General features: G+C 39.8%; 2 protein-coding genes across 4 annotated transcripts in view; both read left to right on the top strand.

Annotated features, from left to right (window-relative positions):
* lmcd1 (LIM and cysteine-rich domains 1) overlaps window positions 1-6689 on the top strand; it is a 33820-nt gene extending 27131 nt beyond the window's left edge. The window contains exon 6 of the mRNA XM_017704856.2: window positions 211-6689. Coding sequence (XP_017560345.2) covers window positions 211-348 — 138 coding nt within the window. The 3' untranslated portion in view covers window positions 349-6689. The remainder of the gene's footprint in view (window positions 1-210) is intronic.
* A 12679-nt stretch (window positions 6690-19368) lies between these two features.
* LOC108431599 (telomeric repeat binding factor 2, interacting protein) lies at window positions 19369-27505 on the top strand. Of its 3 annotated transcripts, none has more exons than XM_017704854.2 (4): window positions 19369-19455; window positions 22457-23419; window positions 24667-24782; window positions 26738-27505. In XM_017704854.2, the coding sequence occupies exons 2-4, from the start codon at window positions 22471-22473 to the stop codon at window positions 27311-27313; spliced, it is 1641 nt and encodes a 546-aa protein (XP_017560343.1). In that variant the 5' UTR covers window positions 19369-19455; window positions 22457-22470; the 3' UTR covers window positions 27314-27505. The 3 variants fall into 3 exon arrangements, with proteins under 3 accessions (XP_017560343.1, XP_017560342.1, XP_017560344.1); XM_017704853.2 differs by having other exon boundaries at window positions 19407-19491; XM_017704855.2 differs by having other exon boundaries at window positions 19414-19467.
* Window positions 27506-27809: the final 304 nt, after the last annotated feature.

Genomic DNA, 27809 nt, shown 5'->3' on the forward strand with positions numbered 1-27809 from the left:
TTTGAGAGGTTTTTGTCACTATATTTGGGTTTGTATGAAGCTGTGTGACTTTCCACCTGACTCCAATTTTTCATACTTATCGGACAGGCTCTGTCTGGCTTACGCAGATGTTGGGAGATAAAAATGATGATCTTTGGAAATCTAATTCAAAACACTTGGAGTGCTAACCTGTTTTCTCCTCTTCTTTCTTTCTCTCAATCTTTGATGCAGCTCATCTTCTCTGAGATCTTTCATCAGGAAACGAATGGGCAGTTTTGGCACAAGGAGCATTTCTGCTGCTGGCAGTGCGGTCAAGGCCTCAACGTCCAGTGTGGTTGCAGCAGCCGCCGCCAATCCAAACCAGTCTAAATCGGCCAACACTAAAAGCCAGCACAACCAATTTGCTTAGTGGAAGCAGTAGGCCAGTTAGATTATAATTATCTGTTTTAAACACAGAACATGGCAAAATATTTGATAGCACTTCCACTATATACGTAGCAGACTGATCAGCCTATGAAAATATGGTTGTGGCAACTTTATCAACTTTATTAATTAATCAATTATTATTTATGGACTAGAGTTTGTCATTTTCGTGCCTGCTTGGCCATGCATGGGGAAATAGACAAGCCACTGCCGACTTAGTAGAGATAGTGGCTTTATTGATATTCAAACAAAACGGTGTATAGCTGAGCTTTTTATTAGCAGATACCTGCAACAGTGAACAATGATAAAGTTTGCTTTCCAGACACCCGGCTCACTCGCGCTCGATCTTAGTGCATCACTGAGAATTTGTAAACAGAATGACCCACGCCCTGGTGTTTAGACATAAAACACACTGCACGACTGCGTCACGCCATGATATAATGCACTCATGGGCTTGACTTGGCTAAGAAGAAGAGGTGATGGCGTGTAGGGTGGGACGTTAGTGCTGGTCTGCAGGGACATTCTGGAACCTCCATGTCTGGTTAGTGTAGCATGTGACTTGCATAGAACGTGAGAGCTTATAAATGACTCACAGATCAGCTGGGTGACATCCAGACACATTATGCATGCTCAGGTCGTGTGTTCTGAAGCCAAGCTCTGTTCACTCACTTCCCTGAGAATTAGACAGCAAGCTTAAAGCAGTGCTAAGACACTGTGCTCTTCATGGGGTGATGGAAACAGAGATAGAGGCCTTGTTCACACAGCACCGTGAATGTGGTTTGATTTTTTGATCCGAATTTAGACGCTGTTTACACCTTGTATTAATATGCATCTCATGTACGGATCATATCTGGAGAAACTTTGGCATTTACACTTCACTAAAATGCATCCCAAGTTTGACCAGATGAGATCTGATTTCTCCATCCTGCCTAAAACGCTCTTACGTTGTTTCCGTTTTACTTTCGTTTGTTTTCTGTTACTATATCAATCGACAAACTTGGCTTTTATCAGCCAATGGTGAAGAGAGAAGGCTCTTGGTTCGGTATAACTCTAGCCTCATGTATTCTCCTTGTTTATCCTATCACTTTTGGCAGATACATTGCTGTGTATGCAGTGGTTATCCTAAACGCTTTTCGTTTACACTTGTGTTGAATGTGGTCCCGATCCGCCTCTGACTTCCTTTAAATGTGGTTTGAACAACCTGTTCCTAATTAGATCGCAGGGCATCCTGGCAGTGTTAATGCCTGGCTTTTCATGCAGCCAAGTAAAATCTGAGCGTGGTCCGATCACTGAAAACGAGTGACAAAATCCTCACTAAAACTTAAAAACGCACGTCAGGTTTTGAAAATGTGCACATTAATACTAACACCATCTTTCATGTCAGAACTCATAGTTGCTCCTTTTTATTCTTTTTAATGCCCAGAGCTCCGATCTCGAGCTCTACCACACACACAGTAGAGGCTGAGTTCAGCGTGGTGGATATTCTTAAATTTGAAATTTTAGCAGAATGGGCTGTTATCCAGTGCTTTATTCAGTATCTTTCAGTCGCACTGGATAAAAGAAATATATATTTATCACATTACAATTCAATGAATCAATTTTATCTTCCTCTGTCTTCTTCAAGCTTTCAGTGTTTAATACAAAAGTGCATCAAACTTCATGTGAAGGTTTCAACGCATTAAATGTATAAACACTGGTGTGAAAAGACCACATGACGACTTGGCATTCAACTATAGTTAAGCATTAATAGCACTGATAGTGTTTTCCCTGACTAGAGTTTTAGCCTGGATCAGAAAGCTCATGTATACAAAAATGGATAAATTCTTATTGATTTTATGGCCACTTTTGATAATTAGCGACAAATAGCCAAGTGGTGCCAGCCCTAATATGCTTGCTGTTCTGACTATAGAACGTTTTACTTATATAAATTTTACCTATATAAAACTTTTTACCTATTATATATACCTATATGTGACCAGTGAGGTCAGACTGGAGTAATGCAGATCACGCTTCACTGTGGTAGTTTGTCAGCAGGAGCTACCTTAATTCTAAAATAAGTGCATGAGGGTCCTTTCAGAGCTCAAAAGTGCATTATATTAATGATAGACATGGCTCAAACACCAATATGAACTATTAAAGCAGGAGGATTGCATATGATCTAAACCAGTAATGAGAGAGTGGATAGTCAAGACTGTACAAATCAATTACTGCAGTAATGCTAACTGTTTTAAAGATCTATAGTGAGAGGGGAGATCTTCAGCAGAGCCAAAATATTATCCCCCCATCTCCACCTGCACAGTGATCTGTTTGGGACCTCGCAGATGAGTTTCCCAAGAGTTACCCATTTGCAGGTGCTGTCAGAGAGACAAGCCAGACCCTCTCTCATCTATGCATGTAGGTAAGAGTTCATGGGGAGGCGATTAAAACAGTTCTGACAGGGCCCGTGTGAGGCCTTTTCATCTGAGTGTGTTTGTAAATATTCGACCGCCCTAAGATTTATGGCCTGGATGCGATCTCCCGTGGCTCGAGCTGGATCGTAAAGTCTGCTTTCAAGTGTAAATCGGATGTTAACTTTCTGTGAGGAGGGAATTGTTCAGCTTACTTGGCTGCATTCATGTGGTTCATGCAGGTTGTAGTCTTTTAGCTAACCCTGCTTCATAAGAGTAATATTACCAAGCCATAAACATATCATAGATGTCATATGCTGTCTTTAGTCTTTGTAATATTACAGTGTCATGTTACTCTTACTGGAATTGCTCATTGCAGATTGATGTTATGACAGCTTATGCCATATGCTGAATTAGCTGTCATGACATCAAACATTATGACAGCTGCCATGACAATTCATTTTAACATGACACTGTTACATTACTGGGTATAATCTGTCTTGACAGCATAAGGCAGGGGTGTCAGACTCAACCCAAGGCTATATTGAAAATTCTCAGCAAATCCATGGGCCAGTTGTTTTCATTTCATTTTTATTTCACATTTTGCCCAAACGGGTCATTGTTTATTCATATATATGCCACAATATGCCAAAACTGCAAGAGTAAAATAGGCACTGAATAATATTAAAAAATACTTCTGAATAAAAATAAACTGATTTAGTAGGTTTTTTTTTTTTTTTAAACTGCCTGTTTACTTAAACTAGACCAGGCACCTTTTCTTTTTGTGTAACCACTGGCCCATAGACTGCTGTTGGGGGAAGACGGTCAGAATCTACGCTATGTTGCAGTGCATGCCAGGGACTGTAGTGCATCTCAGGGTGAAACAGGTCAATAAGAATCGAAAATTAAAATTGTTTTGCAGGCCGAACAGGACCATGTCATAGGCCTGACACATGGGACATAAGACATCTGTCTTGACATGTTTATGGTATGATAATGTTATGCTTGCAACAAGTTTCAAGTAAAGTGTCACCAAAAATATGTACTCTGCTTCATCAGCCAACTTCAGACGGTCCTCATGGAGGTGTTATAGGACTCATGTCTGTGGCTTCATGAAGCATGTATCCCTGGAAGTATGTTTCATAGGATGAATCTCAAAAGTCCACCTGATGCCTCCTCCATTCCTCCCTCCTACATCCTCCAGCCCATCACTGGGAAGTTAACTGATGTTTAAGGACGTATGTGTTCTTTAAATGGAGGAATCGAGGAGAGAGGATAGAGGATGCTTCCAGAGCAAGAATCTATTTTTGTTTGTTTGTTTGTTTGTTGCAGGCCTGTGGTGCAAATTCTCTGCTTTCACCCTGTTTTTATTGGATGATCACAGTTACTAATGTGAAAGTTTGATGACATTAATTAAGTCACTGATGTTGAAATTTCATTAAGACATGCTCGTGTGAAAAGTCAGTCAGTCATGAGAGATAAGAGTTTGACATAGGCAGTTCACAGTAACACACGACGACTGGATGAGGGGCAAACATGTTTAGTGTCAGTTCATCATCAGTGTTGGTTCATGGGCACATTCTTCCAGCGTCAATATTTGAGCCAGTGATGAGTCATAAATTTCACAGAACACAACCACAAATTCTAGCTATCTTAGCAACACTTCTTGGCAGATGGCACCATCTTCCACTTGGTGGTCAGCACCAGCCAAGCTCTGCATTTGTACACAAGCAATAAGACAAGGAAAACAATTAATTGCTGTTTGTTACTTCGAGTGTCCCCTTAAAACCAACTCGAAAAAAATAATTGTATAATAAAACAAATAAATAGAACCTGAAGCATCGTTTGGAAAGAAATACAATGATTAGCGCTGCACTGACATGGGAATTCTAGGCCAATGTTAATATCGGCTATTTCCCATGAATACGGGAACATCTATAAAATGTAGAAATTGGAACTTACTCCACTTGGATTAGCATAACAAAGAAACCTAACATCTAGCTGTGTTCTACTCACTCGCCAAATCCTCACCTCCCTTTGTGTTGATGTGGTGCATCCTGGTGGGAAACTCATTTTTAATAATAAAACCGAGACCACTGGGAGAGAAATGCTACAGAGTTCACGCAGAAGAGCATCTATCATAATGGCAGAGCGGATCGCGGCTGAAGTCTTGCAATAGTGTTTGTCAGTCTTCCTCACCCTATCATTACCCAAATGATGTTGATCATATCTGAGTTACAATCATAATCAGTCAAATTCGTTAGTGTTATGCAACAATGCCACAAATGGCTGCGCTTGTAGCCTTTGGAACCACGTCTAAGGCTGATCTGTTTGGATTGCTGGAAGTAATAGAATCCCACATCATTTCAACGTTGATGTGAATGTTTATACAGATGTTGTAGCCAAACATTAAGGAGAACAGAAATGTGCCTTTTATGTGAAAACGTGACAGTTTGGTGAAGTTCCTGTATATAGGCCTATTTTATTATGAATATTGAGTTTCACACTGTCAGAGGTAATAGACCATTAAGAGTGGGAGTCAAAGTGAAGGTATGTGAAGAGGTGATCGTGCAGGAACTTGTGCTTGTTTTTCTTGCACAATGAGGTACCAGTCCTTAATTCTTACAGTGGCAGCACTTGGAGGGATAAGCCTTGACCATTTAGTGCCTTCTAGATACACTATGTCCAAACCTGCTCTTCTGAAACCAAGGGTGTTAACTGAGTTTGTCCTCCTTTGTTGCAGTAGCAGCCTCCACTCTACTCTGAAGACTTTACACTAAATGTTGCTGTGAGGATTTGATTGCATTCAGCCACAAAAGCATTGGTGAGGTCATGTAATAATGATTGATCTCTCCAACTCATCCTACTGGTCCACAAGGTGTTGGATGGAGCTCCATCACTCCACATCCCTATACTTGGGGCCTTGATATCCCTCTAGCCCACCCTTGGCATTGAGGATGGTGACCTTAGGCTCATGCATGGCTGCTCCTTAGCATCCCATTCTATTGGACAATGTTTTTCTATATAGCTTATCCAAGCTCAATGTGCACAACTGAATGCCTGCATCAGCAATTGGTGTGATTTAAATGAGCTGAATTCACTAGTAAGACGAGGTGTCTGGATACTTTTGGACAGTTTGTGGCTTAGAACATTTCTGATGCTTATAATTGATGACAAACCAGTGGAAGTGTTGTACTTTTTCAGCTGAAAAACAATATAAGAACTGGAACCTTTTGTTTTTGTGACTTTAAAAGCGATATATTAATACAAGTATCATATTACCAATAACACTATTGTCAAAATTCTCATTTTTAGCACTGATATTAAGGAACGATGTACCAAAAGATCTTACAAAGTTGTAACAAAACCAACTGGAATGCTGAGCTTTGACCGGAAAACTGATGAAAAACAATGATTTCTTTTTCTGTAGGGCTATTAAATCAATCGACTCAGACCTTTGTGTTCTGTCGAAAATATAATTGTCAGTTTATGGATGGAATTTAGGCTCACAGGCTCATTTGCGGTAAGACTATTTGAAATGTCAGTGTTGGAATGCTTTTACTCTTTGAGGCCTTTATCCAGTATAAATCTGAAAGCAATTTGTGTTGGTATGCGTCTAAACGGCTTGTCCAGAGATAAATTGATCAGACTGACGCGTTGTATTTTGTTGTTTGTTTTAAAACGGCATTCAATTGTGTAGGTGAGGTTTCGTGCTTTCATGTTTGACTTCTGCCTTGCTGGAGTAGATATTTTTTGTCTTTCATATTTTGAATCTTCTATTTTAGAAATTTGTTTGTATGCACAAGTTGATTCGGTTCCTGTATACATTCATGTATGTTTCAAATGTATTTTCTGGACCTATTGAATAAACAGTTCATATGTATGAAGTTTCATATTTAACATTGTGTTTTTATATTCTGTATACTGATGTCCTCAGTTTCCTTCATTTATTTAACCCCTATAGAAGTTTTATTACACACTTCTATAACCTAAGAATAGCTCAACCATTTTGCATGGGAGACCTGTAGTTACTGAATAATAAGCCTTAGTATGTAATAAGCCTGAGATTTTAAGGGGTTAAAGAGGCAGTCCAGCTTAAAGTTTGCATTTAATGCTATTTGTAGTATTATTTTCAATTCGTTAGTACAGCATCATATTCCTCAGCCTCACCGGTTTGATAGAATCCATACCCTTGTCGCATTTTCGCATATCGGTGCTCTTACACTACAATGCCCAGCATGCATTGTGCACATATTACCACCACTGCACCACTGTCAGTCAGTTTTCTGACACCACTGTAGGAGGCGAGTAAGCATTTTTACAACAGATGCAGTTTTTCGTTTTGGTGGGAGTGCCCCTTTAACAATGGCGTAATCTGCTCATTAATGCTTTATATGCTGCTAGTTCATGACTATTATGCCATTATCTGCAGCTAACACTCCATTTCCTTTGTGAAGGAGAGTGAAGTCGAATGTTGAATTACGTCATTGACGGCATGTTGCAGGTGGTTAGTTTTATTACATCATCTTCACGACCGCCAGATTGCCTGGACACGCATCTCCTGCTAGGCTGCTTCCTGACTGTTAATTGTTTTTAATAAGATAAACAGAGGAAAGTGTATCTGTATGATCACGTTTGTTGCTGGCTGCTTGTTCACGTTCTTTCACCATATGTGTTGAGGGTCTCGGCACCCGGTTCAAAGGATTCAGACGCGGGGCACACCCATGGCTTTCTGTCAGGAGGCCTTTCATTAGTGAGCTTTTTAGCCTCGCTAAGCAACCATGAAGGAGTTTGAGCACAGACACGCCACTTCTGTGTAAGGTTGACCCTGGAAATAAGGATATCAGCTGTATTTGTGAAGAGTTCACTAAACTGCTGTACGTAATAAAGAAAACATGGAACATCAAAATAAGGGACAAATACAAATGTGACACGGACTGACAGCTGTCCTTTTACACACCTTGAACAGGGACATAAAAAAATAAATAAAGATAAAGCTAAATAAAGATTAAAGCTAATAAAATACACTTTATTGTCAACAACTTACACATTATTGTTATAGTCTCATTACTGTCACTGAATAATTGTAGATATTAAATAATTCATAGAGGATACTAAACAATTTGTAATAGTTACTGAATAATTCACAGTAGTCACTAAATAATTAATACTAGATACTAAATAATTTATAGCGGATGCTGAATAATTCATAGTTGAATCTGAAGAATTGACAATAGTTTTTGAATAAATCATGAATAATTCATACTGCATACAGAGTAATTAATTGCACTTACTGAATAATTCATACTGCATACTGAGTAATTAATTGCACTTACTAAATAATTCAGACTGCATACAGAGTAATTCATCACAGTTACTGAATAATTCATACTGCATACTGAGTAATTAATTGCACTTACTGAATAATTCATACTGCATACTGAGTAATTGCACTTACTGAATAATTCATACTGCATACTGAGTAATTAATTGCACTTACTGAATAATTCAGACTGCATACTGAGTAATTAGTCAGTTACTGAATAATTCATACTGCATACTGAGCAATTAATCGCACTTACTGAATAATTCAGACTCCATACTGAGTAATTAGGCAGTTACTGAATAATTCATACTGCATACAGTAATTAATCATTCAGACTGCATACTGAGTAATTAATCGCGCTTACTGAATAAATCATACTGCATACTGAGTAATTAGTCAGTTACTGAATAATTCATACTGCATACAGTAATTAATAATTCAGACTGCATACTGAGTAATTAATCGCACTTACTGAATAAATCATACTGCATACTGAGTAATTAGTCAGTTACTGAATAATTTATACGTCATTCTGAGTAATTAATCAATTACTGAATAAATCATACTTCATACAGAGTAATTAATCAGCTACTGAATAATTCATACTACATACAGTAATTAATCACAGTTACTGAATAATTCATACTGCATACTGAGTAATTAATCAGTTATGGAATAATTCATACTTCATACTACAAAAGGGGAACAAAACAAATCCCAAGAAATTCTATAGTTTAATATAGATATTCTGATAATATAATCTGTAATGAAACTTTTGTATTCAATAATCAAAATAATGCAAAGTGAAGCACTAGTGGTCTCAGACTTTTGGACCCCACTGTATATTTTCCTGCTGAAGTAGTTCATGTATGTATAATACGTTGGTATTCTACCTCTGATTGGCATTACCTAATTACCTAATGCCAATCAGAACCGAGGTAATTTACATGTAATCTGTCTTAAAGGCCCAGCCTGGCTCTAGTGATAAGGAGAAGTTGCATTTGTACCTCTAGAAAGAAAACATGCTGATAATCACAGGCGGAGAAAGAAAAAGGCTGAAAGTGAAGGTAGCAGTGCTAATGTGTGCGTGTCGGGCTGAATGTTACAGTTTTAATATCCAGGGACAAAAGCAGAGGAATCTGTGGTTTCACGGCAGTTGGGCTCATGCCATTGGCAGCCTCAGGACTTCCTGTGAGCACACTTCTATTTGAGGAAAAGCCGAGCGGCGAGGAATAACTGCACAGTGTTTACATAAGCGCTGCAAATATTCCAGCAATTTCACATATTACATTCCCTGCCCATTACATCATCCATAATTACAGCAAGCTTTTGAGAGGGAGAATGATAATGAGCAGCGACTGACATGGGTTATTTTAGGCAGAGAGCACCGTACAAACAAAAATGCACTTAATTTGTGCGTTTATAATAACTTTGAAGCTAAATGTGGTGGAATATAACAGTACAGCTTACCTGAGTTATTAAAGCATGATGCTGTTTCTTCTACTGGCCAGAATAAATTGTTACTTTCTATCCTCGTTGTAACAACCTGCCATGTGATTAGTGGTAAGTCAGTAGTGAGCATTTAACAAGCACAAAAAGTCTGAAAACTGCACTCTTTTGCAGTTAAATAACACATTACACGTCACATTTTAATGCACAATTTAAGAGAAAATAAAATGGAAAATGTAGCCTGTGCAAAACTTATGGCATATATTTTATGTTTTATTTTTTCCCAATATGTTAACACCTGGGCGGCACGGTGGCGTGGTGGGTAGCGCTGTTGCCTCACAGCGAGGAGGGCCTGGGTTCGATTCCCCGGCCGGGCGGCCAGGGTCCTCTCTGTGTGGAGTCTGCATGTTCTCCCCGTGTCTGCGTGGGTTTCCTCCGGGTTCTCCGGTTTCCTCCCACGGTCCAAAGACATGCAGTCAGGCCAATTGGACATGCTAAATTACCCCTGGGTGTGAGTGTGTGAGTGACTGTCTGTGTCTGTCTGTCTGTCTGCCCTGCGATGGACTGGCGTGTATCCTGCCTTCCGCCCGAAGACTGCTGGGATAGGCTCCAGCATCCCCCCGCGACCCTGACGGAGAAGCGGCTTAGAAAATGGATGGATGGATGGATGGATGGATGTTAACACCTTAACGTTCCAGGTTTATTTCATTCAAAGCTTTATTAATCAGTAACTACAGGGACTTCAATGCAAAATAATGGAGCTATTCAAAGGCTAAGGATGTGTCTAATAAAACTTTGGGTGTGCCGGCCAGCCCACGGCTTATGAGGGGGTTAAACTCAGCAAATAAATGGAAACTGAGCACTATAATTGGCATATTTAAGATTTCCATGCAAAGAATGTGTTAGCTTATTTCACTTTTTTGGGGTGATCAAAGTTTTGCCCACAACTGTACATTAAGTCCAGACTACAGTTTTGTCTTTAAAACAGAGCACAATTCACAGTGTTGCACTCCTACAGCACTGAGATGGTTGTGCCACTCAGGACTATTTACATGTCTAATTTTGAATGTAGAGTCTTGAATTCCTTAAGTCTTTCATTAACAGTGAAACGGCCCTGTTTAAGGAATTTGCACTAGTTTTTCCCCAGATTTCTACATAATTCTGAAGTATTTTCATGGGAAATCTTTCTGAAAAGACTTGACGAGTCAGAGTTGTTTACAGCAAATGGAAGAAATGGGAGCAGATGTGTGAAGTGTTTAATGCCTCTAAAAGCAACAAGGCTATAAATTTTTTTAAGTTTTGGAGAAGGACATGCAGTTTCCACATTCCAATTTCCACTCCAAATGAGTTGCATCCAATTCCACCTACTAGTTAGGACTCCCCCAGTCATGCAATATCACCGGTGCTAGAAGCACAAGGCCTGTAAAGCGCCAACTCATCTTTTTGAACAGCCACTAATGCAACATCATTGAACAGCTGAATGCACTTGCAGGAGAACGTTAACCACCAGTTCTGTTCAACCCACCCAGATAAAGAGAGGACACTTGTGCTCTTTTGGACTCCTGGCCACGGATGGCTGTAGCATCCCCAGAGTTTGAATTCAAGATCTGATGATAGAGCCAATGCTTACGGTACATGGACACTGCTCCGGCGCCTTGATGGACGTGAACGCTTTCCCCCTCTCAGCTGGCCGCATGTGGGCGTGACAAAGACGTTCTCTGTGTCATCCAATTAAATCAGTCCTGTCAAATTTGATTTAATAAATGTGCTGAATTTCTAATCATCAAAAAGTCAGGGATACTTGGCGTTTGGGTGAAATTGCAGGATGAACCTAAAATGCACTCTAACCTTTACAGGTGAACTTAATGTGACCTTCTCTAAACTTTTGAATGCACATGTCCAACTGTTCAGTGTTTCAGTTCATTTTGCACAACTTGCTGTTCTCTGACAAGGAGCTTAACAGCAAGGTGGTGGTGGTGGTGTTACAGTGTGGGCAGGTGTGTCTAGTCAATACAGAACTGCCCTACACTTTGTGAATGGTACAGTGACCCAGTGGCCCATACTACTGAATAACATCATTAATCCAGTCTGTGTGCCTCAGCATGAACAACACAGGCCTGATTTCATCTTCATGGATGACAATGCTCCAGCTCACCGAGGTCGCATCATTAGGGAACGGCTGCTGGAGACTGGGGTACCTCAAATGGAGCGGCCTGCACTTTCTCCAGACCTTAATGTCATAGAAAACCTATGGGATCAGCTGAGTCATCATGTAGAGGTTCGTAACTCTGTACCCCAGAACCTCAATGACCTGAGGGCCGCCCTTCAAGAAGAGTGGGATGCCGTGCCTCAGCAGACAATAAGTCGACTTGTGAACAGCATGAGACGTCGCTATCAAGCTGTAATTGATGTTCAAGTTATTGAGACATTGACATTTTTTGTTGGGGTGTACCCACCACTGCTGTTGACTTTTGTTTCGGTAAATTGTTTGAGATGAGGAAATCACCACTGCATGCTTCTATTTAAATGCCCTACTTTCATGATATAACATCACTGTAGCGTGAACTTTTTACGTTTTCCATAAATTTCACCCGAAAGCAATAGACGGTCTCAAGCGCTGCAGTTAATGTTACCAATATCTGCCAATTCACCCGTTAACCCTGAAGTTTGCCATACAGACTGCTGGTCACCATAGCAACACAGAAAACACTCTCACCCAGCTAGTAGCTAACGAAAAGGCAAATGGAAAGATTTAAGACGAACATTGATAATTTGGAGACAAATGAACTTATTTGCATTTATAATCACTCCACTTGGTTTCCTGATATGATTAATCCGCAATGAGAAACTGTTCGACACTAAAAAGTCACAAAGCTGAAGTTTCTCACAGCTTCTTGTGCGAATTCTCTCATTCCACCTTAAATGAATGTGACTACTGCACCATTTAAGGAGGAATGGGAAATTTGATCAAGAAGCTGGAGAATGAGAAGCCTCCAGCCTCGTAAAAAGTTGAATGTTTATGGGACGTTTTTACAAGAAACTGATCTACCTTTGAGGAAAAGCCTCCTGTCAGAGATGTGAGAAAAGCATGGTAAAGCGCTACTGCAATCAAAAGGACATAAAATGTTGTGGCTCCCCTGGTGGTTTGATTTTTGAAAGTTTTTGAAAGTACAAAATGGCTCTTCTTAACATTTGGGTTTCCGACGTCTGTGCTAGATGACAGGAGGGGGAGGTAAAACATGATATTATTGGTCTGATATTATTATTAATAATTGATATTAATAGTCTTCCCAGCTGCTGGTGCGCAGGGATTAATTAAAACTCTGAAGACGTTTTAGGGGAGGGGCAAAAATCATTACATTTTAATAGAAAATTACAGGAAAACAAGACAGTTGTCTTTTAAAAGAGAGTCATCTAAAGCAAATGAAGGGGAAAAAGGTTGTTGACATTAAGGTGCTGAATTAGTACCGACAGTGTTATCCTGTTTAAGCAACAGTGCTGAATTCAGTCTTACTAGTGTGTCTGAATAACAACCACAGCTTTCAAATAACACGTAATGCACTGAACTGACTCCCACAGTGTTTAAACTACTCTTACAGGACTTACATAAACGCTGCAGGTGCTCATTGAACACTGAGGATTTCGCTGTGAAGACTTTGATCATCAACCTTATCAGACCAGCCAAATTCCACACAGTCTTCAGCCCATGGCTGCTTTTCTTTGACTGAGAAATGCCGTTTTATCCTGTGAAACTAAAAACTGGGCTTACTAACAAGCCCTAGTGTGACAATGCGGACCTTTTCTTTCACTCATCAAATCTGGAGAACATACAAATACATACAAAGGACAACAGGTATTTTCAAATTATATCAAAAACTGAAAAACAGCAAAAATGGAGATGCGAGGTTTTACTCCGACAGCAAACGACTATGTGGCCTCAATGTTACTGTGTTATTCCTATTAAAGTTAAGTGATACTTTTTTAATCCCACGAACGGGGAAATTCCACCTCTGCATTTAACCCATCCGTAAAGTGAAACACCACATACACACTAGTGAGTGCACACACACACAGGGGCAGTGAGCACACTTGCCCAGAGTGGTGGGCAGCCCTATCCATGGTGCCCGGTGAGCAATTGGGGGTTAGGTGTCTTGCTCAAGGACACCTCAGTCATGGACTGTCGGCACTGGGGATCAAACCGGCAACCTTCCAGTCACAGGGCCAGTTCCCTAACCGCCAGCCCACGACTGCCCGAGCATATAGGATTTCAACCTAAACACACCTACAGCTACTGTGAGGTTATTCTGTCCCTTTGATGCTAGCAAGCAGCTATGTGGCCTCAGTGCTGCTATGCTATTCCCGTTAGCTCTAACAGGTGAAGCCAAAGAGAAGCTGCAGCCCGGCGAGCGCGTGGCCAAAGTCAACATGCCCGCGCACAGGCCACCTTTGTCTCCAGCGGCAACTGAAAGGCTTCAGAGTGCCGGTCCAGACATGATCGCTAGACCAGCTGGGGGAGTTGGCCCTGGCCTGTTATGTTTTGTATAGGAAAAGCTCTCAGTGAGGCTGGTAGGGCAGGGAAGGCGGTGTTATCATAGGCTCGCAATCAAAACCCAACCACCAAACTCTTGAACCGGGTGATTCTGATCGCGCTGATTAATAGACTTGGTGGTCTGCTGTATTTCAAGAATGCAGACTGGCTATAAAGAGGGGTATGCAGGCCTAAAATGGCTGCATCGATACCACTGCATGAAAGAGAATGTGTGACCGGGACCTATTAGACTTGAAATATCTCTGACCTCATCATGTACAAATCTTTATTAAAGCAGCACTCCACTGTTTATTGTGTGACTCTTGACTTTGGGGATATTTTGGAATGTAGAATGAGAACTGTGGTCATGTGACACACTACCATTCCAAAGCTTGGAATTGCTGGAAATTTGGCATCAATGTTTTAAATAAAAATAAAAGCAATCTGTTTGCAGATAAACATACAAAACGCTGATAATACATTAGTCCTGTACAACTTCACAGCTTTCAGATTCCATTTCTTTACAGCTTGTGCTAATAACGACCTAAACTTGGGAAGAAGGATCAATTCACATGAATTCATATCCAGTATTTCTCACATTTTAGAAGTAATTTTAAGGCAGATACATATCATTGCAGCATATCATTTTCAGTTCTTTTTCATAGAATTCTTGAAATATTTAATAGAACATTTAAAAGCACATTTTAATGCATCAATATATTTAGTGTAATGTTTAAATCGTTGCTGTCGGAAGAAAACCTTGTATCTCCATTTTTGGCATTTTTCAGTTTTTGACATAATTCGAAAGTATCTGTTACTCTTTACACTGTTTGTAAATTTTATGATGAATGGCCTAAAGGAAATGACCCAAAATGACATTGGAAAATTCTGGTTCCATTGACTTACATTGAAAGTGAAGTATGTTTTTTCCTTCTCCTGTGAAGTTACTGTTTTGGAGATACAAGGTTTTCTTCCGACAGCAGCGAAATCTGTGTTATATGTGTGATCATTGTATATTAAATAATATGAATTATTAATATAGCCATTCCAAACTCAAAAGGTGGCCTAAACCCTACTGTCCTCCTGCACCTTCGAGTCCTTGAGGGTGCTAGCTTTTAAAGCACGTGCCTGGCAACATTATGTGATCACACTTTTTTAAAAGAGCTAGTTAGCTCCTCTGCAGAGAAATATTAATTGGCATATTTTTACACATCTACAGTGGCTAAATCTTGATGACAAGCTTAAGGCAGTTTAATGACAATGTAAATTACCATAAACAAACGCACTTTAACTCACATACACAGACACATCTTCTAAACCGATTATCCTTATGGGTCGTGGGGAGAGCTGGAGCCTATCCCGGCAGTCACTGAGCTGAAGGCAGGGTACATCCTGGACAGGTCACCAGTCCGTCGAATGGGCAGCACTCATACCTGAATATTCTTCTCTGCCATGTTGGTCAGACATCTGTAAACAAACCAGTTCAACCTGATTAGTCCTCGCCTTCATCTCAAGGAATTTTCTGTAGGAGTCTGCATTGATACGCGCCTTGACCAAAACATAAGGGGAACAAATGAGAAATAGGACCTGCTATGACCTTGTGTTCCTGTGACGACCACAGGACTACTGGGACGTTAAGGTGAATGTGATTGGTGTAATGTAGTAAACACCTCTGTCTTCTACGCCCCTACACTATACCAATAAGAGTCCTTGGGCAAGACTCCTAACACCAACTTCGCCCACCTGTGTGAATTGATCAAACTGTAATTCGCTCTGGATAAGAGTGCCAGCCAAATGCCGTTACCAGTAAAGCAAGACAGGAGGAACCACAACATTAGAGAAGGTGAAATGTTACTTTTAAAGCAACAGCAAATACAGAAATACATTTTTAATTAGGCCTGTGAAAAAGAGGGTTGGCCTACTTGGTAGATACAAGTGCCAAACTGGCTAATGTCTCACATTGCTTTTACATTAGGCTGTCAGAATGCAGCATTCAAGAGTGCACCGTGATGTATTTAAAGAAAAAAGAGAAGAGCTTCTTGAGGCAGCTTAAAAGTCATCACATCTTGATGAGATTACAAGAAAATACTTATAGATGCATTTTGTCATTTGAATGATATGATAAAATGTGCTCAATGTGACCAGGAACATCAACCGAATCAACTGAAAAAAGGGAAGCTTTAATTTCCACCTGACTTCAAAATTAGTCGGACGCTAACGAAGAACTCCTCATTCGGATTTGGGACCTCTGGAAATTTGGAAAAAATATTATCTTTTTTCCCCCTTAATCTTAAATCTATGAGCATCGTTGTACTGGCACAATGAAAAAAGCCCTATCCTGCCTTTATTTGAATAAAGCAACCTCAATTATTTAGACATTTAGCACATTTTCAGTTCACAGGAATGACAGAGGTTGTATTGTGGGATGAATTTAACCATGAAATATATAAAGAAATGGACAGTATTAGAGATACAAAGGTGGAAGGCACAAGTACGTATCTCATAAGGTTAACATGATTCAATGCAGCTGTTATATTTATGTAATCATGGCCTATTACTGACTAATCTGTTTTCTGTTTACTCAGGGTAGCATTCATTTTCCCAGCCCAACACCATTTAGTTAAGCGCTGGCATGTTCAGTCCTCCCACAGAGTCCATTTATTTAACTTAATATGTTAGGAATGCTCTTATGAATAGGGCTTGTTTTTTTAATGTGTGGTAAACAGTCCCCAAACGATGATCTATAACAGGATGAAAAACTGCACGATTCCTTGTTGACTCAGGAACGCTCTCAGCTTTTCCCATTAAGACTCATTCATCAAAGTTAACGAAGTGAATCTCAAGAGACACTTTTAACCCACAGTGATTTGCAGCCGACTCATTCACAATCATTTTCTGCCTGGAAGAAAAGTCAGTCTTCCAGTGCCTGTATTGGTTTACTGGTACACGGTGTTCTCCTGCGCATCTGTGACCATAAATTCTAGAAAATGAACTTGTTTTTCTTTTCTTTGAGGTTCACTTGTGGTTGACGTCTAATGGCACTGCTGCACTGTAACTTTAATCTGATTTGCTCTGGACTGTGGCTAATAATAACAGCTTTGTCTGACCCCACCGCTCATTTCTGATGAATAGACTTATCATTTAGAGCAGTGGCATCTTATCAGTGCTGTAAACGTTCACAACGTAAATTAAATTTAACGCTTTGCTTATATCACAATGCAAACCAGGCCCAAAATTCAGATTAAAAATGTGCAAATTAGCCCATCTTGTGGTCAAAACACATCATTGCAGCTCTACAAATGTGGTAGCACTGATAACATTAAAGGGGAATTTTACCCTTATTTTTAAAATGTTCAATTCTAAAAAAAAAAATAAATGAAATAAGTTAGAATTGTTCACAGCGATAATGATAGGAACCAGACGTCCGGAGTTTAAAACAAGGCAGCTCAAAGTCGGCCCATGAGGATGCATCGTACCCCTTTTAATAAGCTAAAAATGTAATAAAATTGACTATTTCAGTAACAAAACATAGTATAATGTTATAAATACATTTCAAAAACTATTTCTAAAAGTCCGTCACAAAGCATTTTCAAAAAAGTGTTTTCTATCTATAAACTATATTTATGAAATGTTTTGTAAGAAAAGCTAGTGTAATGGGGCAGTCGTGGGCTGGAGGTTAGGGAACTAGCCTCGTGACCGGAAGGTTGCAGATTCGATCCCCAGTGCCGACAAGCACATGACTGAGGTGTCCCTGAGCAAGACACCTAACCCCCAACTGCTCCCTGGGTGCCGTGGATAGGGCTGCCCACCGCTCTGGGCAAGTGTGCTCACTGCTCCCTAGTGTGTGTGTTCACTAGTGTGCATGTGGTGTTTCACTTCACAGATGGGTTAAATGCAGAGGTGGAATTTCCCCGTTTGTGGGATTAAAAAAGTATCACTTAATGTTATCAGTGTTGGACGGTAACTAAGTAAATGTAATTGATTACTGTACTTAAGTAGTTTTTTCATGTATCTGTACTTTACTGAAGTTTTTCCATTTTGTGAAATCTGTTGTTCCTTTTGGTTTCTGTGTGTATAAAAACGTAACATGTCAAAAGGAAAGAGCACCAATCAGGGCCCAGCAGTCACTTTGTTTAGAGCTGGTTTTGACCTGTTGGTCATACCGACCCAGTGCAGCACACGGTTCAGCGTCAGTGTAGCAGCGTAAAATTTTGGGATTTTGTTTTTATTTCATTGTTTTTATTGTATGCTGTATATAGTAGATAATGAATCGATGATTATCAATTCAGTACAGTAGGAAGCCACGGACTGATTATACTACCACCTAGAGGCGGGTAATCCAGGTCCAAAGAAAAAAAAACCCTCCCCAGGATTTTGCTCCAACTGCCTGAACACATTTGCCGTTGGGTTGAGCAAATCAGAGAAGTCAAGCAGTTGGAACAAAATCCTGGGGAGGGTTTTTACTCCTTGGATCTGGATTACCCGCCAACCACACCTTCCCGCCAAAAGTTCGCTTTCTGTGACTACGGCGTCATCAGTGAACAGTAGGCAAAGACCATGGCGGCCCTTTCTTCAAAATACAAGTTCTTGTGCTTGGCGAAATCCGTCAGTGCACACGTTAAAAACAAACCTAAAAACCTAACAAAGAGAGCCCACATCAACCCCGTTTTGAAAGAGCTTCACTGGCTACCTGTATCTTTCAGGATAGATTTTAAAGTTCTGCTACTAGTTTTTAAGGCTCTAAATGACCTAAAAGCACTTACGTCACAGATTGTCTGTCTGTTCCCTCATGTGACGTTGTATCTGCAGATACGGACCCACTGCAGACACATTGTTTAAAACACAGAAAGGAGCCTTTTTTTTTGTTAGTACGCTTCTAAAGTGTAGAACTCAATTTAACATTTTATTAGACAGTCAAGCTCAGTGCACACTCTAAAGAAATATCTTCAGCTTAATGTTTAATTCAAATTCTACATCTCTTTTAGTTTTCATTTTTTCAATTTGATATGTCTGCCTTAGACGCCTTTAATGGAATCATTTAATCATTTCTCTTTATTTCTTCTGTTACTGTTGCAAAGCACTTTGACCACTGGTATGAGAAGGGCTCTGTGAAGAAAGACTATTATTATTATTATTATTATTATTGTTGTTGTTGTTGTTAATAACAATAATACATATAGCGCTATGTTTACAATGTCTATAACGTAAATTATATTTATACCCTAATTTGTTTACATTGTGCGTAGCACTCACATGTGATTCCAGAAACGGGACTTTTACTTTAGAAACTGAAGTCGTAGTGTTTTAGTTCACACGCAGACTCAAAACCGTCGCACTCGCCGCGTCCCAAAACAAAAACAAAGGTATTTGGCTCGGTGTGTAAACCGCTGCTGCTCCTGGTAGTTTACTTTTATATCTGTTTCGCATTATGTTAACAGTAGATATTTTAAGGAGGAATTTCTGGAATGTCTGATATTTGCCGAAGTTGTCTGTATATTAAACATTTTAGCCAGTTTGTTTAGCGTTCACTGCTAACGCCAGGCTAACGTTAGCTACAGTTGTTAGATTTGAGGAGCGCATTAACGCCACTAACGTTATTTGCTTCATTGGTTTATAGTTTTCAAAGCGTATTATATTTAACTAGTATGACACATGAATGGACTTAACCAAACTATTATGCTTACAGTAAAGTACGTTCATGTTTTGAAAACTGAAAACTCGTTCCACCTTAAATGGTGCAGCAGTTACATCCTGGCGCCGGAGTATGTTGGAACCTAACTAGCGTAACCCAAGTGTTGCACCATTTAAGGTGGAACGGGAAATTCGGGCGAGAAGCTGCCGAATACGAATACTTCAGCCTCGTCCTGAAAAGTGGGGTTAAAACATCTGTCTGAGGTTTTAAACGTTAATTCATCGTTTCATTTCATGGATCATTTCCTAAGCTTGTTTTTAGCCGTTTTGTCTTTAGGGCCTGTTAGCTCTCAGTGTTGACAATTGGAAGTACAGTCGCTTTATTAGTTTTATTACTTTGTACAGTCTTTGTTTAGTTTATCAGCTCCACTTACCATATAGGAGCACTTTGTTAATTAATTCTACAGTTACAGACCGTAGTCCACCTGTTTCTCTGATACTTTGTTAGCTGCCCTTTACTTTGTTTATCAGAGGTCAGTGCTCCCACATTTGGGTTTGGGTGGCAGATCATTCTCAGCACAGCGGTGACTCACATGGGACGAGTGGATCAGACACAACAGCAGTTTTCGGGAATTTTTAAACAGCGTGTACCTTTACTGTCCGCTCTATTAGACACGCCTTACCTGTTTACCCACTTTGTAGATTTGTGATGTTAGAGACGGCAGTGTGGGCGTCTTGTCCTTGGTCAGTTTCTGGCCACAGGATGCTGTTGACTGGATATTTCAGTTGGCAGACTATTGTCAGCCCAGGAGTGATAGTGAGGTGTTTAAAAAGTCCAGCAGCTTCACTCAATAACATTTCACTACTGTCTTAGTCTCACTGCATTTCTGAGAATGAACCACCACCCAAATAATACCTGCTCTGTGGTGGTCCTGTGGGGCCCTGACCATTGATGAACTGGGTAAAGGGTGCCTGACAAAAGGTACAGAGAACCAGAATTAGTATAACCTATCAGAACTATATGAGTTACAGAGCACGCCTGTATGGTAAAGGGTTCCTGATAACATGGACAGTGAGTGCAGATACAAGTTGTGTGTAATTCATGAAGTGGCCAGTGAGTTTGTTCATTTATTTGATTTGTGCTTTGAAGGTATGATTGAGAAAAAGCTGTGAAAGTGACAGGGGAAAAGCGATAATGCCAAAATAGTATCACGATACTTGAAAACGTTTTCACGAGATTAATTACAGTATTTAGTTTTGAGGTTTGATAAGATTAAACAGATGGATTGACCCAGCAGTGTAAAGATCCCCACAAAAAAGATTAAGTGTTTTACACACTCTGCACTAAATCCAGTTAAACAGTAACAGTTATGCTCTCTTTATAATGAAAAAATGCAGTCAATGTTTTTGAATACTGATGAAATGCTTAGAAATATATAATGTGGCATAATTTATCACAATATGATAGTCAGAGGTGGGTTGAGGAGTAAAAATCCATAGTAAATCCACACACTCCTCAAATAAAAGTACTAATACAATAAAAAATACATTAAAACGATGACTCAAATAAAACTACATTCCCAAAAAACGTCTTGAATAGAAGTACAAAAGTATGAGGTCGAAAATCTACTTTAGTACTGAGGAACGTACACGACTGCGGTGCACCTGTTGTCATAGGAAATGAAATTTGTTTGGCTGTATTTTTCTGTTTTTATAATAAGTTAAAACAAATGTAATAATTATTAATAATACTTTAGGTCACACTTTATTTAGATGGTCCCCTATAGATGCTCTACAGATGCCTAAATCACTAAGAGACTTTCTGGTGATGTTCAGTTGATTATCAACAACAGCATGGTTAGGGTTAGGAGTAGGTGTAGGTTTGGTCTTGAGGTTAAGGTTAAGCTTAGGTTTAGGGCCAGGAATAGATTTAATAAACTCTTTGCCACTGAATTTGAAGTTTTGTTATATTTAATTGATATTTAGTTGAGCGTTACTTAAAGACAGACTGAGCATTTTCAAAGCATCTGCAGTGAACCATCCAAATAACGCTCAACTTCACGTCAAGTTGCAGTTAATGACAGAGACCCACTGGTGACTTCGTGTAGCAATAAAAAATAATGCATGGTCACGACTTAGTAAGGCGTGGAAATGAGATAATTCATTCATGGCCACGACTCAGTACAGCGTAGGAACGAGATCCTAATACGTAGCCACGACTTACTAAGCTGCGATCTCATTCCCATGCCTTACTAACTCATGGTCACGACTTAATCATCTCATTCCCACGCCTTACTAAGGCCACACATTATTTTTATTTCTACAGGATGTCCCAAGCAGGACTCTGTAGTTAATAGATATTTAGTTGAATGTTAAAGACATACTGAGCATTTGCAAAACATCTACAGTGGACCATCCAAATAAAGTGTTACCTCAGAGGTGTAACCATTTACAAAGCAGCAAAGATGTTGTCTCCAACAAAACATCATGAAATTAAACACAAGAAAGGAATAAACAGACTAAAAAGTAGATTTCTTTACTCACTAATGTACTTTAGTAGAAGTAAAAGTGTTGCATGATTAGAAAATACTCAGGAGAGTTCTTGTAACTCCTTAACTTGTTACTACCCACCACTGAAAGTGATGCCTTGTTGCCCACCTCATCTACAATATTTGTCTGTTTTTATCCATATTACCAAAAGAGAGATTGAAAATGAGCGCTTATGTTTTTCAGGTCCAAACTGCACAATGTCAGCTGTTAAAGGGGAGTCTTCAGCTACATCACCAGTCCTATTCCTAAACAAAAACGGCGAACCGATGCGCTTCTTTATCAGGCCTGGTCCCACCAAAACGCAGCTCCAGCCTTTAATAGCAAAGGGTGGAGGCGTCCTGTGCCGGACTCAGGAGTCCAGTGCCATCCTGTTGGCAGATCCTGGAGAGATCCATCCTGTTGCGGACGGCGCTAGTCAGTTCTACATTTCCACTCAGTACATCCATGAGTGTGTTCTGCAGAACCAGCAGTTGGATATAGAGCAGTACAGGTTCAGGAATTTGCAGCCTGTTCGAACGAGGGCAGCTTTACGGCAACAGCGAGGCAGCAGGCGCTTGGGTTACTCGTTGGAAGATGACGCTGCCATTTTGAATTTCATTTCCAAGCGACGATATGAAGCCAAAGGAAACCGTGTGTGGCAGCAAATGGAGCAAGAGGGTGTCACCGCACACACCTGGCAGTCCATGAAGGATAGGTTTCTGAAACACTTACAGCATAAGCTGACAGACAAAAGCCCTGGGAAAAAGAAGAAAGTTCTGCCCTTGAAGGAAAGTTCATCTGAGGATAATGTCTCTCAGACGTCACCTCGAAAGAAGGATGCCAAGAAAACCCCAGTGACTTCGTCCTGTGATTCAGATGCCACACAAATCAGCCCTGATGTTCAATGTGTGATGGCAGACACACCAACACGCCAGTCAGATCCACAGTCTTCACCTGAAAAAAGCAGCTCCCCTCAGCGTCCCAGCTCAGAGAGGAACCAAACTCTTGCCCCAAGTGATGAATTTGAGAAAGAAGCTAGTGGTGATAAGCCAGACCAGGAATCATCGTTTGAGCAGCAGCTGTGCCAACAAGACAACGGGCAGCCTGAAGTCTCACCTAAAAGATCTAGAATGGACCAGGATGTGACTGAGAAGGAGACAACCGATGGTAATTTGTTTGCTTTGACTTTGACTAAAAGGGCAATGAAATGTTGTGCCAGTACAATAAAGAACGTAGCTGTAAGACTCTTAAAGGGAAGTTGCACAGATTTTTCCACACTTCTGCATAATTCAGTTCAAACATTAAGATGTAAACAGTCATTCAAAGTGGTTTGATATGAAATGGTTAATTGTAGAGAAACTTACTCCAATTTTCTATTCAGTGGTGGTGATAGGAACCAGGGGTTCCCATGTCTACAACACAAACATAGCCATTGTATTTAATGTCTGAAACAGCCAGTGTTTTCTGAGTTTTCATGTGTAATAATGATGATGTTAAAATACCTGTAATAACTTTCTGTGACAGCTTTTAGAGCAGGGGTCCTGAAATTTGTTGTCTGGAGGGGCCAGAGTGGCATATATGTTCGAACGGGGACAAAAAGACAAAAAACTGTGCAAATGAAGAAGATAGGTTGGTCTAAAATTTCAAAAAGGATATAAACATTAAAAATTAGCCCAAAAACAGTTGTTGAAGCTACTGTAAATCAATGTCTCGGCCAAAAATTGCAAACATTCTAAGACAAGTCTAGCAAACCCTTTTTTATTCCACTAAATAGAGACACGCTCTGAGCAAACGTTTCAGTGTCTTGCCATCATCGCTGCTCTGTGGTTAATTTTTTTTGCTGTAATGCACCTGCAGCAACTTACAGTGCAGCAGTATTTTTTTTTACTTTTGTTGTTTACTTCATAACCATTTATAACCCTTTTAATAACCATTCAGTTTTGAGGGAATTTTGAAATATTTGTAATATTTGGAATTCCTCTTTAATTCATTGGAATCTGGAATTAGAAACCACAACTTAGCCAATGTAAGACAGTGTGGTCATTATTTACTGGCCAAAGCGTTATTAAAAGGTGTGAAAACCATTGATATTTGTTCAGAACAAATGACGTCTTACAAACTGCACATTTTGTAGTTGTGTAGCTTCTGCAGTCTTTTTCTCAAACTCCTCTGCTGAATGTGAATCGTGGTATTTTCACATGTACAGTCTGCTTATTGTGCACGATTTCTTTGGCTGTCACTTAAAGCTTTTTCTGCCTTAGATGTCTTTGAATGCATTGCTGCCTTACTTTGATATAATATGTATGTCTTATTTTGCATTGTGATCTGCTACATCTGCTGCAGCCCTTGTGTTCTTTTAAAAAACAACATCTTTTTGTCTTTGTTTTTTACTTTTTTATTATTTATTTATTTAGGACCAAATGATCAGCTGACTACTCCTACTGAGACCAGACAAAAACCATCTAGAACTCACGGAAGGAAGCTTGGCATACTCGAGAGAGCTGCCAGAGAATTTGAGGACTCTCAGATGGTAACATCAACACCTCCACAGAGAAATGAGCTGTTCACTTACTGCTAAAGGCAGCTATGCACTTGAAAGCCGGCCGTGTGCTACTGCACAACAAAGTAATAAGCATGTAGGCATGCATGATGCTTTAATCTGAAAGGCTGCAGAGATTCATATGCATCTGTTTTGAACTGCTAATAAGTTCAAAAGTTTGGCTTATTGTTTCATGTCTACATTTCATAAGAGAGCAGGGCCCAAAGTAATATGGGTAACAGGTCATTTGGACTTGCTTCTGCTCATCATTTTGTGTTCCCAAAGTCACAGAATTCACTGCTATATTATTGTAATACTTCTCTTGATGGCTACTACAATGTAGCACTATTTCAAAGCATGTAACCAACTCGCAGTGAGAGCTAGCCAGGCTAACGTGCAGCCACCACATGGCCGAGTCAATGAATCCACCCAGAATAAACAGTGAGAAGTCCATATTCCTCATGTACATTCAAAACAGGTATGTTTTTATGCACTGACTCATTAAAAACATGCCCCGAATGCCATTTAAATAAAGTGTTTTTCCATTTGATCACTACTAGTAAAATACTTTGCGGTGTAAAATAAGTAACTCTTATAATGACAAAATGGAATGTTCCCTCATTTATTTTCATACACTATTGAAAAAGATGATTCTTCAAGGGTTCTTTAGTACAGAAAATAGTTCTGTGTAGAACCATGGACACTCAAAGAACCCTTTGCGTGATTGAAGGGGTTTTGCATTATGAATTTGTTCCTCAGACTGAAGCAAAATGTGCATGAATGTGCATAAATGTGCTATTGATGGTTCTATACAGTAGCTTTTTAAACAGGAATCTATATAGCACTGAAAAGGGTTCTTCTGTTGTTCCAAGATTGACATCATAACAACAAAAGAACCCCTTTGGTTGCTACATAGAACCATTTTTGGAAAAAAAAAGGTTCTATATAGACATTCTCCATCAATCAGAAGAACACGCTTATGATATAAAGAAACTCAAAGAAGGATTTTTTGAGTGGTCATAGTTTTTTACGGAGCCGTTCTCTTTAGTAAAAAGCCCTTGAAGAACCATCAAAGTGTATAATAAGCGTAATTAAGTTATAGGGTCAGTCAAAGCAAAAGAATTTCAGTCTAAAGTTTTAAACATTTTATTACCATTTTTTGGTAAGAGCAATATGCAGGTGAGACCAAAAACGATGATTCCTTGACATGGACAAAAAATGTATGAACAGCATGTCGCCGCTGGTTTGCTCATGGGGGCTCGGACCCGGATTTTCTTTCTTCTTTTCTCTTCTCTCTGTAATACTGATTGTTTTGTAAAGCTGCTTTGTGACAACACCTGTTGTAAAAAGCGCTATATAAATAAATTTTGCTTGCTTGCATGTCCATTTGGAATCTAATAAATTGACCATTAAAAAATGAGATTTTCTAGAGGGGGACCTGCAAATGACACAAAAGCTCTTTGTTCATGAGATGTCATAGTGTTTTCTTGAGATAAATAAGCTTTTACTGCCCAGATAAATAGCTATTTAATTCAGATTTTCTCAGCTGCCAGTCCTTTTCCAATTCAGCCAACACCATTTAAGCCCCGCCCATTTCTATTGAGGTACTGAGTGTTTCAGCCAGGACTGCCTTTTAAATGAGGCACAATACAGATCAACCAGTCAGAACGGAGCTCATTTACAGAAAGGCACAGTAACAAAGTCTGTTTAATTCTAAGGGATGACGAGGCTGAAATGAAGTCTAATAAAAATGAATCATGACTGTTTTTGGTACATAAACTCCTTTAAAGTTAAACCCTTGAATTGTAGTGACATAATTGAACCAAATTGCTTAATTAAACTAAGAAATCCATTGAACTGGATCGTTAGGTCAGAGATTTATTTACATCCCTGCAAAGAGGGACTTGCCAGTTTCTAATATTTTCTTTTCCGTTGTCTGTTCACAGCTTGATGATGACAGTCAAGACGATCGGCCTCTGAGCAGGACCTCATCTGTTAACTCGGAAACAGATGAGTGTCAGATTATGGCGGCACGTGAAAAGGCTGTAAGGGAACAGGAAGCTGAAAATTGCAATGCAAAACAGCAGGCAACACAAGCCCAAAACACCTCGGGACCCGTGGATGATGGTCCCGGTCCGAGCAATGCTGCAGGTCCTGTGACCTCCAATGCCCACATGTTCATATTTGACCAGGAATCCCAAGAAGACCTCACCCACTCCTCTCAGAGCGAACCTCTCTCTCAGGACTTGTTGGAGACGAAGCAACACATAGTTAACCTGATGCAGGAGTCTAAGAAAGACTTGGTAGAGGTAATGAAGGCACTTCTGAAAGCCAGTGGCAATGTGACTACGGCACGATTATATTTGCTTGAAGGCTACGATCCTAAAGTACACGGGCCCATCTGGACTAAGCAGGATGATGAAATCCTCCTTTCAACTGACTCATCTGAGCTGGAGCAGCTTAATGTGAAGTATGGAGAAGGCAGTGTCTTGAAGAGAGTAGCTTTCCTGAAGGCACAGTAAATAGCGAATACACCAGCCTCGAGAGTGTAGAGAAAATGCAACATTATTTTTAATATCATTATCATTTTAGATGTGCTCTGTTTTTTATTGTCTGTAATGTTGAATATATGTCATTTCGTCTGAATCTGTGTGTAAACAGTGTTTTAATATTTTTTATGAAACAAGCCAAATAAATCGTATGTCACAGTTGAATGTGTTTGTGACTGAGCTACGTACAACCTTCAGAGGTGGTTATTAAACGGGAATAGCTCAGTTATAGAGATGATAACGCCATGTATTGGTTCAGATTCTGGATATCGTTGCTGTTGCTCACATCAGAGAAGAAGAATGATACGTAGACTTCAGTTCTTATGCTGATAGATGCTGGATGTGTTGAGAAGTTCCACTGTCCATTTAACTCTACTGGACATTAGAGCTCAGGCATGAGAGTTCAGTTTCATTTGCATGCCCCCAAGCCCCCCTCCAAAATACCCAGAAAGTAATTTTTTTAATGGTC

The sequence above is a fragment of the Pygocentrus nattereri genome, chromosome 21 (genome assembly GCF_015220715.1).
Source record: "Pygocentrus nattereri isolate fPygNat1 chromosome 21, fPygNat1.pri, whole genome shotgun sequence".
In the NCBI taxonomy this organism is placed as follows: domain Eukaryota; kingdom Metazoa; phylum Chordata; class Actinopteri; order Characiformes; family Serrasalmidae; genus Pygocentrus; species Pygocentrus nattereri.

What these genes read in the sequence shown, in the direction of transcription:
- LOC108431599 (XM_017704854.2), top strand. Translation starts at nt 22,471, where the DNA reads ATGTCAGCTGTTAAAGGGGAGTCTTCAGCTACATCACCAGTCCTATTC. An exon ending in TGAGAAGGAGACAACCGATG is followed by an intron (nt 23,420 to 24,666) that starts GTAATTTGTTTG and finishes TTATTTATTTAG; the next exon opens with GACCAAATGATCAGCTGACT. An exon ending in AATTTGAGGACTCTCAGATG is followed by an intron (nt 24,783 to 26,737) that starts GTAACATCAACA and finishes GTCTGTTCACAG; the next exon opens with CTTGATGATGACAGTCAAGA.